This window comes from Mustela nivalis, assembly GCF_964662115.1.
Source record: "Mustela nivalis genome assembly, chromosome: 3".
NCBI classification, from domain to species: domain Eukaryota; kingdom Metazoa; phylum Chordata; class Mammalia; order Carnivora; family Mustelidae; genus Mustela; species Mustela nivalis.
The window spans coordinates 43,861,242-43,874,617 of NC_139022.1; the positions used below are offsets into that span (position 1 = coordinate 43,861,242).

The following is a 13,376-nucleotide window of genomic DNA, read 5'->3' on the forward strand; positions in this document are numbered from 1 at the left end:
CCTGAATCCATCTACACGTGAGACCCCATAACCTGGTTTTTCATGTTGTTGTTTGAATTCCTGAATCCATCTACACGTAAGACCCCATAACCTGGTTTTTCATATGTAAGCCATAAAATCCTTAAAAAAAAAAATTAAAAAGCTATTGCTAGTTGAATTTAATTGCTGTTATCTTCACTTGAAAGAGCCCGGCCAGATTACCTCATCACTGATTCTTCAAATCCCAGGGGTCCTCTGTCTTCACACACATAATACACAATTACTCAGAGACTCGCATGGGCTTGAGCCTCTCCTTTTTGTCAGAGCGAAGGGAGCAGAGGGACCCATGCCATCTGCTTTCACAACTCTGTATCTGGAAATGAGAAGACAAATAGAACCAATAATTCTATCACAGGTAAACTGGCGTCTATGCAGATGAAGCATTGTTAAGCGTGCATGTATTTCCACTCCTTTTCTACCAAGAAAAAAAAATCATCTTGAAAATGCTTGCACTTGTCTTACAAAGTATTTTGGGGACTGGCCTTGCAAAGCGACCAATGAAAATCTGCGAGAGAATGTGACCAGTAGAAACTCTCAAAGGTGACGAAATCATCATGATGAACGTCTTGAAGAGATTTACTGGAATGCTTGGCCTTCTCTGCTGGCTCCAAGATAAACATTTGTATGAGGAAACAATTGTGAGAAATGCTTCTGTTTGAAAAACATTTGCTTATGGAGCAAACATTTGATGTCGAAATCTATACTTAAACTATTAGGTTGCTGCCAAATAAAATACTTGTCCACCCAAACATATGTTTCAATGGAAAAATGCTTGCCAATGTAGACAGACAAGAAGGAAATGCCCGAAACTCGGTCACACTTAACAATATATTCAAAAATCAGGCTGCTAATCACTGAATTTTCAAAATGTTCATTTTCCAATCAATGTCCCAGTGTCCCTTTCAATTACTACATTATAAAGATGGACTAAGGATGTATTACATGAACACGGTTAACCTTTCCAAAGTTTCATTTAAGAATCTGGCAGTCTTGCCAACGTAAAAAATGATCATTTTTCTTTGAGTCTCAAGAATTTTATCATTGTTCTGTAACTTCTTTCTTTTTATTTCTTTTGAGGTGGGGATTAACAATTACTAGTCTGTAAGGATCCTTGGGAAATCTGTCTGCCAATTCTGAAACATTTTCCTGAATGGTTTTTTTTTTTTTTGACAGAGATCACAAGCAGGCAGAGAGGCAGTCAGAGACAGAGAGAGGGGGGAAGCAGGCTCCCCGGCTGAGCAGAGAGCCCGATGCGGGGCTCGATCCCAGGATTCTGGGATCATGACCTGAGCGGAAGGCTGAGGCCTTAACCCACTGAGCCACCCAGGTGCCCCTCCTGAATGATTTTTACTTCAGAAGGATCTTTGAAACTTCTCTCGGGCCTAATATATGCATATACATATTTAATTTTAAAATATGTTTATATTAAATTAATAATAATACATAAAATATAATATGGATAAAATATACTTATATCAAATTATATATAGGGGTACCTGGGTGACTCAGTCGGTTAAGCATCTGACAATTGGTTTTGGCTCTGGTCGTGATCTTGGGGTCATGAGATGGAGCCTGGCGGTGGGCTTCATGCTCAGCAGGGGGTCTGCTTGAGATTCTCTCTCTCTCCCTCTGCCTCTCCCTGCTCATGCTCTCTCTCTTTAAAATACATCTTTCAAAAAAATTATATATATAACAAATAATAATAATAAATATATATGTTAAACATAGTTCTTTATTGTTAAAAAAAGCAGGTCAGAGAGTTCTAGCTTGTACCATCCAGAGCCAGGAAGTGGTGTTGCTGAGCTTGCCAAATCTAATCCAGTATATTTCTGCTGTGTTGCTGGCTTTATACTGGAGCTTTCAGACTTAAACTTGAGCATATCAGTTAGGACATTCTCATAAAACAACTGTTCTGAGTCTATGGAATAGAAGTCCAGGCCCCCGGTGCAGGAGTAGGGAGTGGGACTCACTCTGCCTTGAGAGAGCACGGCCAGCCACCCCGCTGGTATTCCCATGAAAGGACTTAGAGAAGTCCCCTGAGCCTCCTGGTTTATCTGTTTCGGGTCTTCTCTCCGGTCTCTGCTCAGGCAGTGCCCCCTGTCCTGTAATGCCTTTCCTTGCTTCCTCACCACCTGCCTGAATGTGGGCTCTCCTTAGAGCCCATCTCCTTTGTGGAGCTTTGCCTCGTCATCTCCTTGCCTACAGCGACAATGTCTCCTCTCCAGAACTCTTATGTCACTGACTGGCTCCAGATCCTAGGAACTGGGCAGAGAAGGCTGGGAATCTATCAGATTTCCCCAGACCATGGAAGTCAAGGGCACTGTGATTTATCTTCTTCTGCTTTTGCCCCCAGCATTCTGCACAGGATCTTCATTTGGCTCTAAAGACAAGTTTTCTGGTTCCAAAAAGGAAACCAAGAGTAGGTTCTATTTGTTTGTTTGTTTGTTTGTTTGTTTCCTGGGAGGCTCTTACACAGAGAACAGAGACCCACCAAAAATCATACAATAGGGACGCCTGGGTGGCTCAGTCACATAAGACACTGCTTTCGGTTCAGGTAATGATCCCAGGGTCCTGGGATCAAGTCTCGCTGCCTCAGGCTCCCAGCTCAGCAGGGAGACTGCTTTCCCCTCCCGCTCTGCCCCTGAACTCATGCTCTCTCTCTCTCTCTCTCAAATAAATAATCCCTTTAAAATGGAAAAAAAAAAAAGAAATCAAAGAATAGAAACACATTTCAGGGCCGTCCTTTGACCCCCGAAGTCAGAGGAGCATGATAGCCCGACTCCAGCCAACAGAGCATATGATGATGGGGCAGATAGGTTTCTCAGGGCTCCCACAAGTATGTCCAAAGAGCCCCTGTGGAAGTTGGGGGAGCTATTTCCTCCAGCCACCCTGGGGCAAAGCCCTCAGGGACCCCTTATTTGTGGGGCTCCCTGGAAGCCATGCTGGCTCTCAGACCGCTGCCAAGCACTCGGGGGAACCCACCAGGCAGTAGGAACCACCACCCCTCCAAATGCGAATCAACTGTAGCATATGTTCCTAATTTCAAACAGATGCCCTACAATATGCTTGCCTTATCCTGATCAGAATGTGAGGCCTACAGGCTTCGCCTAATTCAGGCAACACTCTGGTGACCAAAAGCCGACTGTGTTAGAACCAGGTGGCGTCTGCTAGAAGAACGTCAATGGACGTTGTCCCAGAGATGCCCCACGCCCCCGTAGTCTCTTGCACACAGTAGATGTCCCTTAGCTGTTCGGTATAGCTGTTAATTTGCAGCTGACTCCTCTTGGTCTCCTCTGTTCTTACAGAATCTGGGGGAAATGGAAGAGTGATTTAGGGGAAATGACGGGGTGGGGGTTGGGGAGTAGCTAAGAAAGAGATTGTGAAGGAACTACCTGAGTTTCTGAAGGGACAGTTCTCTACGTTTAATTATTTCTCTTTTCTTTGACTTGTCAAGATCAAAAAAGAGCAGCTGGCTTTCGCTCCAGGGCTGTTCGTGAAATCTTTGCGGGACTGAACTTCCTTGATATGTTTTAAAGTCATGAAGTCTTTCCAAATCATAATCGCTGATTTCCCTGAGCTTCGGAAGGGATATATTTAAAAGCTTTCCTGCGGGGAATGAACCGGCCCCAGGGATCGGTAATGGACTGGAGAGCCTTTCGCCTCAAGGTCAGCAGGTCAAATCCAAATCCAAAGCAGGCCCCGGGTGCAGAGAGAGGTATCGTTTGAGTGACAGCTGTTGGGGGACCCTGTGAAAGGTGCTGGTGGGTTCGGCTGCATTTCAAGTGAAGTGAACAGGTGCCGTGTACAGTGATGTTGGCAAAGGATGAAAGAGGGCGGTCAGAAATAGGCCAAGCTTGGGCTCCTGGCCTCAGAGGCCATCTCTGACCTGGCAGAGTGTGGCACTTGCCTTTCCAATCCAGTCGTGACGGGAGGCAGGCAGAGGAGATGCGGGGTCTGAACTGCCACGGCCTCAGAATGGAGAGCCTCCTGCGGCAGCCTCTGAGGAAAGAGCTTTCCAGCTACTTCCATTCCCCCGACCCCAGCCCTGCGTCTTACCCCTCACAGCATCTTTCTGGAGCTGGGGGGAACCGGTGGGAGCAGAGGGAGCCCAGTGTCTGGAAGTTGACAAGGCAGACTCCTCCCCAGGGCCTTGGGGCTCCTTGAGAGGAGGCCCTTATATTAAGGGAGCCCCAGGGCCAGGAGGGTGGCATAGCGAATGCCTCACTGGTGGCCTTTCTTTCCTACACGCTGCTTTTTGTCACTGAGTGAGGACAAAGAGGGGAAGATGCCAAGGGTCAGGAGGAAAATGGCAGTGATTAGCGTAAGTGGTATGAGTTTCCTTGGTTTGGGTTTCTCAGTACGTTTTGCACACCACAACATCTTAAGACTCTCCGAGGTTGGGTGTAAAATCGATCATAGACATGGAGGTCAGCATTTGGTAGCTCCTTCATAAAAACCTGAGGATGGAAAGCTGCATTAGTCCCATCCTTCCGTTTGAACGTTGAAGAAACAGAGGAGTTGGGGGTGGGAAGGCTCTAAGTCACCAGCAACAGAGCCAACTTCTGCTGATGTCAACCTTGCCTTTGCAAGGACATGGAAGAGCTCACAGCATCTTTCCGGAGCTGGGGGGAACCGGTGGGAGCAGAGGGAGCCCAGTGTCCGGAAGCTGACAAGGCAGACTCCTCCCCAGGGCCTTGGGGCTCCTTGAGAGGAGGCCCTTTTATTAAGGGAGCCCCAGGGCCAGGAGGGTGGCATAGAGAATGCCCCATGCCAGGCACAGGACAGTCCTCCTCTTGCTCTGAGTCTGTATTCCAGTTATAAGAGGAGCCTTTCCTGACCACCGTAGTTCACTTACTAACACCCGCTGGTCCACGGCATGTTCTTTCCCCATCCCCCTTCCTCAGTTGCTTCTCAGAGCACTTATGAGTATCTGACAACTCCTTGTTCATTGTTTCATTTTTTTCCTATCCCCCACCCCCCCAACCCTGCCCAGGATAGACTTCTTATGGATCTGGGCTTGGTGGTTTGGTTTGGTTTGCATGTCCCCATAGTGCCTTTCTGAGGGGATGCTGTCCACCAGGATCCCTCTGTGCCCTTTGACATGGGTGCAAGTTGCAAAGCTCCTCCTTTGGGAACTTCCTAGGAGCTGGCGGGGGTAGGGGGTAAGGGGGTAGGATCATCTCTTTCCAGAGATTTCTCCCTTTTGCCTGCATTCCAGGGTCCTCGGATGGCTCTTCCAGATCTTCAAGCTGGAGGAAGGGGGCTTTGTGAATAAGGCAATGTCTACAGTGGCAGGAGGACTGCTGGAGGCCAGAGTCCCTGGGCTGTTTGGATGCCACATTTTCTACCAAGTTTTTGTCAGCAGGCTGGAGGGACCTGTCCACGAATCTGGCTAAATAAAGATTCCTCCTAGCTGGGACCAGCTCTCCCTTCATTTCCATTTTTCTCCTTCTCCCTCCTTTCACCTGCAGCCCAACCCCCCCCCTCCATTTCCCAGGAAAATAAATCTCCGGGAGGAGGCGGGAGAGCGGGTCTCAGAGAACCCTTCTGAATAAATGTCTATATTAATGAATTATTAACTCAGCCATCCATGACCTTAAACCTAGAAGCGGGAGCGCCGAGGGCAGACAGGAGAGCTGCTGAATCCTTTATTGGAGTCCTGTCAAAGGCAGCGGACCATTTGTTCCCCTCCTCCATCAGGAAAAAAATATATATAATTAATATGAAAGGCAAACTTTAAAATTGTATGTCAAACGAAATCAGATAGAGGGTCTCCCTGACCGACTCCTCTTCTAGTTTTCCTGCCCTTCCCTGCCACTCCCGCCTGCTTCCGCCTCCAGCTCCCGTCTTCCCCTCCCAGCTCGGGGTGCAATGGGCTTCCCAAGGATAATTTTCAGGGGAAAAAAATTGCTCGAGAAAATGATGAATTTGGGTAGTTAATTTATCGATCCCGACTCCTCTTCCCACTTGTTTTATTTTAGAGGTCATTAATCAATGAAGAAAAACACCACCGTGTCCCCCCGTTTGCATTTAATACACTCACGCTCCTTATTTATTCCTCTGGAACAAATTCCCAGCAAATATTCGTCCATCGATTTGGGAGCGATGGATTTTTATAAAGGTTTGATCGCTTCCTAAGTGGTGCAAGTGATTTGTTTCCGCGGTCGTCTTCTAAATAATGAAGAGCAGGGGAGCAGATTTGAGGGGCGCCTGTCCTTCCGGCCGGTGGGCTCGCTTTCTAAGACCCCGGGAGGAGATGTGCCAGGGAGGCGGCGAGCCCGAGGGGCCCGGGCTCAGCTGGGTAGGTGGGCGGCGGACTCCACCCGGCACTGAGCGCCCCAGGACCGGCAGACGCAGCTCTGCGCCCGCGGGTGGTGGGGCCACGCTGACCTCGGCCCCAGCCCAGCCCCTCCGGCCTCATCTGGGTGCCAGCAGCACCCCGACCCCGAGTCGTGGGCCCCCTGGGGAGGCGCTGGGGAATGCTCAGACTCTCAATGCACTTGGCTCCAAATCTGGTCTTGCGCCCCTGGAGTCCCCGGCCTTCAGAGCGCCCACTCTAACTTTTAACCGCCTCCTTCACGCATGTTCTCTAAGGCCTTTGCACCCTAGGGCCCCGTCGAACCTGATGAGTCAGGGACACCACATCCTGGCATAGGGACGGACCGAGGCTCCGTTGCAGTCTCTGTTTCTCCCCTTGACCCCCACAAGGCAAGGGGAGCCAAATCTCCCTCGAAGTACCAGACACCCCTCTGGCGTCAGTCTGGAAGGTGAGGGGAGAGGTTGGACTAGGGTGGGCAGGAGAGTACACGTGGTGCCTCATTGGCCCGGTTTCCAGCACTCAACAACGGTGTGACCTGAGGCAACCTAGTTTCTGAGCCTCAGTGTCCCCATCTGTAACATGGGGTTAATGGTAACGCTCTCTCCGCGGGGCTGCTGGGCAGAATAAACATAGTGGAAGCTCCTACCCGCGCCTGGCCAATCCGAGGCTCTCGTGAACCGATCCCCTAATCTTCCTAGAAAGGCAAACCCCTGGCTTCCCAGGGTATGGGCGCCAGGAGGTCTTGGGAGCAGTTCCTGCAACTGGCGTCCGAAAATCTCGATAATTTCCAGTGTGTTTGGGGGTGGCGGTATGGGGAGGAGTTCTCAGAGAAGGCCAGTCCCGGGTTACCAAACGCTCGTGCGCAGCCGGCTTGGCTCTAAACAAGAAGGCGGCGGGGCCGCTGCCGGCGGTGTCCGCGCTCCCTTCCCCCGTGCTCCCAGTCTCTCCAGAGATCCAGCAAGGAACCAGCAGAGTGTGAGAAAGAGAGCTTGCTTGCCCCTTTTCCCGAGGCCCTACCGCTTCTCTTCGGCAGTTCTTCCAGCAAGTGGATTGAAACGGGCCTGGAACTTCCTACTCTCCTCCCGATGGAGTTGTTCAAAGCCCGCGCAGACTGCTCGGTTAGCCTCGGGGCCCACAGCACGTGGGTTTTCCCTCGTGGTGTTGGCCTTAAACTTGGGTACTATCAATCTATCCAAGAATGACTGATGACCTTGTCACAACGACGCCAGTCAAAACATTGTCGGTCCAACTCTGTTCCAACCAGCGTCGAAGCAATCCTGCGTGAGACCCGGACAAAGTCTAAACAGCGCGGTTCCCAGGCTCAGACGAAATGAGTGGTGGGAAGACAAAAAGAAACAAGCAGAAATCAGGGAAGAGTGGCTATCAATTGTTCAGAGTGGCGGGTGCTAAGTAAGTTGGCTTGTTTGGGGAAAGACAAATGTCATTTCTTCTCTTTGAGTGTGGACACAACTCCAGCATGGGAAAGCGCCTGAGCCGGTCAATTTCACAACCCTCCCCCCACCGCCCCCGTCCGAACCCTACCCCCACGGAGCTCTGCGGGTTCCTGGAGGAACTGGGGGCCTGTGCCCAATTCGTGGATGTGAGACCGCGCAGGGAAGGGTAGCCTCGCGGCCCCAAGGCACCCGGAGCGGTCAGGGTGGAGGTGGGGCTGCTCTCCCAGCCCGCACACCGGATACCAAGTTTGCGGCAAGAACCTCCTACAAGACACACCGCTCCCCGCTCCACCCCCCCGCCCCCCGCCGCCACCGGGGGCAGCCCCTAACAGTCAAGGGCAAACAAGCTTCGCAGGCGTCGAGAGCAGTTTAACACCGTGAAGAGAGCTGGGGATACTTGCCTCCGATGCCCACACGGAGAAGAGCCCCCCAGGGAGACAACTGGAGAGTGGGTGGGCTTAGCGCTAAGCCCGGTGAGACTCCGCTGTGGCCGCCTCCCCGGCTATGAAAACAGACTTGAGTCCCGCCAGCACTAGGTGCCCATTAGAGACCCTCGGTCTCACGCCTCCCAGCTCACCAAAGCCCGTCTCCTCGTCTGCAGCCTGAGGCTTTCATACCAGCGCGCAACCCGCCCTGCCCCGGCCTCTCCACGCCAGGATTTCTGTGGGAAGTTGCGTGGCAGGCTAGTAGATTCTGGCACCCAACAGTACTCCTGCAAACACTGAGCGGGGTAAAAGCACAAACCCGGTAGTGGGACTTGGTCCCCTCGCGGTTTGGGCGCGCCTGCTCCAGAGCGGATACCCGAGTGCGTGCGGAGATGCATCCCGGTTTCCGCGTTTCCACTGCTTGCAAGATCAGGGCCGTGAGCTGGCACCTCGAAAAGACTTATCATGGGCAGAAAGAGACAACAAGCGAGAGCGAGACGTCACGCCAAAACCGGGCGGGGGCCCGGGTGGCTGGGTGGGAGGGCCGAGGAGGTAGCTGTGCGGGAGAGGCGCGCCAGCCGCGTGTGGATCCAGCCTTTAGAACTTCCTTCTTACCCCCTCCCCTCCGTGATTCTGGCCTGCCTCCCTCCTCCCCCGACTCCCTACCTCTGTCTCTCTCCCTCTTTCTCTCTTTTTCTCTCTCTCTCCCGCCCTCCTCTCTCTCTCTCTCTCTCTCTCTCTCTCTCTCTCACTCACACACACACACACACACACACGCACGCACGCACACACTTTTGTATTTTGTGCTGTCGTAAAACCCACGTGTCCAGCCGGGAGGCTGCCAGAGCGTGGAGCTGAGGGACCGGGACGCGGCCGCGGCCGAGCGCAGCAGCCTACCGGGGCTCGGATCCGCGCCCGGGCCGGCCCGCGCTCCCGCGCACTCGGTTGAACTGCTCCAGCGCGCTCCGCCGGCCTCCGCGCCCGTCCCTAGAGACCAGGGAGGGTTTGAGGCTGCGGGACCACATCAAGGGCTTTCCTTCTCCGCCGCGCAGGGGCATGTAGCGCAGCGCAGCCGGGACGCACACTCTCCCGCGCGCTCACGGACACACACGCACGCACGCACCCACGCACCCGCCGGCAGTTCCGAGTTTCCAGGTAAGGCGAGGCTTGTCTAGGGCTGGGGGTCTTGGGCCTCCTGGGTAGGAAGCTGGAGATCCTGGGCTAGGGGCGGGGGGCGAGACTGTCCCGCCTCCTGGCGCCGGAGGCCAACGAGGCTCCGGCGCTGCGCCACTCCGGCTCGGTCGGCTCCGGGCGCCGGCGGACAGCGGGGGCTACCTCCTGCCGCCGAGTTGTGCGGGCGAGCGCCCTCGCGCCCTTGCGCCGGGCTTCAACTTGCCGGCCGGGAGCTGGGCGCCCCGGGTCGGAAGCAAGGCGGGCTGCACGGAGCTCCCTTCGATCGGCGCCGCGGCTTCAGAGTAAACTTTGCGCCCTAGCGGAGTTGGAAAGAGGGAGCCGCGGCGCCGGGCGGCAGCAGGCGGAGCCCGGAGTTCAGCTCTCGCTCCGGGGTCTGGGCGGTCATCCTCCCCGGCCCTGGGGCCCGACTCACGCGCACCCTCCTTTCTACCCTCTGCCCCCAGCTTGAGAGGTCGGACATGCTGAAGCCGGGAGACCCCGGCGGCTCGGCCTTTCTCAAAGTGGACCCAGCCTATCTGCAGCACTGGCAGCAACTCTTCCCGCACGGCGGCAGCGGCGGCCCGCTCAAGGGCGGCGGCGCCGCGGGTCCCTTGGGCGCGCCGCAGCCTCTCCAGCCGCCGCCGCCGCCTCCGGAGCGCGCAGAGCCTCCGCCGGACAGCTTGCGCCCGCGGCCCGCCTCGCTCTCCTCTGCCTCCTCCACTCCGGCGTCCTCCTCCACTTCGGCCTCCTCTGCCTCCTCTTGCGCCGCCGCAGCGGCCGCCGCCGCCGCGCTGGCTGGTCTCTCGGCCCTGCCCGTGGCGCAGCTGCCGGTGTTCGCGCCTCTGGCCGCCGCCGCCGTCGCCGCGGAGCCGCTACCCCCCAAGGACCTGTGCCTCGGCGCTGCCTCGGGCCCGGGCCCTTCCAAGTGCGGCGGCAGCGGCGGGGACCTGCGGGGCGGCCCGCGCTTCCGCTGCAGCGCGGAGGAGCTGGACTATTACCTGTACGGCCAGCAGCGCATGGAGATCATCCCGCTCAACCAGCACACCAGCGACCCCAACAACCGTACGTAGCTGCAGCCCGCGCGCTCTCCAGGGGCGCGGGCGCCGTCGAGCGCGGGCGCCCAGCGGGGAAGCGGGGAAGCGGGCGGATGAGCCGAGCTGGGACTCCTGGGGTGTTGGGGGGGGGGGCTGGTCCAGGCCGCGGCTCTGCATCTCTCAGACCATTGTGGCAAAAATTTTTCGTTAGAGAAAGCGAGAGAACGTATGGGAAGCCGGGTGGCACTTCGGGGTTCCCTTTTCCTTCCCCCCTCATTCCCTGCTTCGCAGCCCGGCGTATTTAAACCCGAGCTGCTCGAGGACCGGGCACACAGATCTCTGGCCTCCTGTGGGATTGTGCCCCGGGCCTGGCGGGTACGAGCAGCGCACGCGGGGGCTTAGCTTGGCCTCAGTGGGACGCGAGAGGGACGCTCAGTTTTTCTGGGGACCGTGAATTCCAGGGCTTGTGTCTCCTTCTCCATATCTTGCTTCTGGAGTTAACTTCATCTGCTTATTTTCGGGCAGCCGGGTTGTCAGGGGACAAAAAGCCGCTGGAGTAGGAATTTTGGATGACACTGGGTCAGTTTCTTCTTGCAGGCAGGCATTATTATTAGGTCTTCTATTTATTTAGAAAGGAGAAAAAGAAAAATTGCCAGCTGCTTAATGAGAAAACATTTCCGACTGCAGGGTGGGGTCGTTCCCTGCGGATCCCGCGTTCTCCCTGCACCCGAGATCGTTTAAACATTCGCAATCCGTAGGCAGGCTTGTTGATTTACTTATTTTATTTTGTTTTAATGATTGTGGCAGTGGTTTAGTATTAGCAGTGTAGTCTCCTTGTTGCCCAGTAAAGGGCAAATGCCTAATTCAAAAATTAGGCAAAAGCCTAATTAGAGCTCGAGAGTCTCTTCTAGCTTCGTCTATGCCTATATTCAGAGTTTCAAACGCTGCTCACAAGTACAAGCTCTGTTTTGAGGTCTTGCAACAAAAGGCTAAATGAAGGCCAAGAATATGCATTGCTGTACACCCAGTTCTTTTTGGTAGTGTCAGAAGTTACGATGTGAACACCTAAGGCATTGGTGTAGGTGCTCCATACAGTTCCAGAGATCTCTGGAGAGAATATTAAAGGAAAAGAGAGTCAAGTTGAAAGCAGTAGAGGATTTGAAAGCTCAGCGCTCACTTGGCCCTTTTCATCTCATTCCTTCCTTTAGTTCCTGCAGGAGGAAAGTTGATGATAAACACGTATAATTACTCTATTTTGAATAAGCCCCTTCCTGTAGAATGTCTACCGCTCCCTGAACTTCTTAATTTCCTGAACTTCTTAATTCGTTGTAAAAGCAAAATAACTACAGGTTTGCGCTAAAGGACTCCCAGAGTAATTACTTTGATGAGGATATGCTAGACACGAGCCTAGGGATGGCGATATTTCAGTCTTTTCATAAGGGATGGGGATCGTTTTTCTGATGGAGATAATTATTACTAACAAAAAAGAGCAGTTATATTTACTTTTTCCCTCTTCAGAGCTTGAGGGTAAAGTATTGGTTTAAAATGAGGGTTTCTCCTCGAATTTGCTCTGCTGTTAAGAAGAGGTGTGTATTTTGGAACTTTAGAAGATTTGATAAAATTATATTGTCCTAATGGATTTTTTTTTTAAAAACCCACTTCTCTTCCTCCTGAATTTCTTGAATATGTTGTTTTCATAAACAGTTCTTTTTTTTTTTTAATGGAAATTAAAAAGGCAAGAAATGCTTTGGAAAAGACAGTTCTGAAATACAGTCATTGTGGCCTGAACGTGCCTCATCAAACTTGCAGTTTCTCTGCTGAATTAAACGAGTGTCGGAAAAGATGGCAGCAGCAGCACCCTAGACCTCTGGCTGTGCCCTGGGATCCTGTATTGTTCACAGTGCAGTCTTAAGGTTCAGTGCATTTTCAGAAGAAAACCTAGATTAATCTGAGAAAGAATTGGGAGAGATTGCTAATTAATATGTGGCTATTGAGCCATCTGATCATCCAGGTAACATTTTCCTCTGGACGGAGGAAATGGATTATGATTTATTTAAATTATTCCCATTGTGTTAATCATCCGGTATCCCCTTTTAAGTCGACTGACTGAACTGCTTCCCTGTGCAGAGTGCGGGGCGGACCACAGAAGGCAGAGAAAGGCAATTTGTCCTATTAGAGGTTGCACTTCTCGTTGTTTCCTAATTAAAGGGCCTTTGAGAAAGAAAATGGAAAGCTGAGGTAGCTTTGTGTAATGCTGGCCGAGCGGGCCTGCCATCCTTCCAGAAACTTCTCTGGGCCAGAGTACACACTCATTGTGTACTTTGGGATGTGTTTTCCAAAGATAGAGTGAGAAGTGCTTGGGTTTAATCTGGGGGAGGGGGGCGGAGAGGGGGTCAAAACAAAATCGAAATACAAAACAAAGAAATGCAAACTTTGGGCCCCCCCTTGGCGGGGTAAGTTGGTCTGTTACTGGAAAGGTGGTGAAAACCAGAGCTGCTGCTTATTCCCAGGTTGTATGAGGGTGGGGGTGACATGGGGTGGGGTGAGGGGCTGCCGAGAAGGAAAGCATCTGTTAATTTTTCTCCCCTGCACATACTTTCCTAACTAGGAAAACTAGGAACCTTTTAGGTTCTTGCCATCTGCTTGTGGAAGCAATCTGTGAAGTGACCACTCCACATTGCTTTATTTTATTATCTTGTATTTAAAAGGATGTTGAGTCATTTTCTTTCTCTTACAAGGTTAAGAAAGGGACCCCCTCAATTCTCTTTCCTGTACAAGAGTCCCTCTTTGCTTGGGAGCAACAACCCAGTAACACGTGTGAATCATTAACACTCGCTTCACCTTGAAACTTTATTGGCATCTTTGGCCAAGACCACAGTTAAGGCATAGCGGAGGGTCCTGTAGTTTGCTTTAACACGAAAGGACTTAAAAA

General features: G+C 52.6%; 1 protein-coding gene across 1 annotated transcript in view; it reads left to right on the forward strand.

The window, feature by feature from the left end:
• Positions 1 to 5,974: 5,974 nt before the first annotated feature.
• PRDM6 (PR/SET domain 6) overlaps positions 5,975 to 13,376 on the forward strand; it is a 105,158-nt gene continuing 97,756 nt past the window's right edge. The window contains exons 1-2 of the mRNA XM_082724361.1: positions 5,975 to 9,392; positions 9,875 to 10,472. Of these exons, the coding sequence (XP_082580487.1) occupies positions 9,890 to 10,472 (583 nt within the window). The 5' untranslated portion in view covers positions 5,975 to 9,392; positions 9,875 to 9,889. The remainder of the gene's footprint in view (positions 9,393 to 9,874; positions 10,473 to 13,376) is intronic.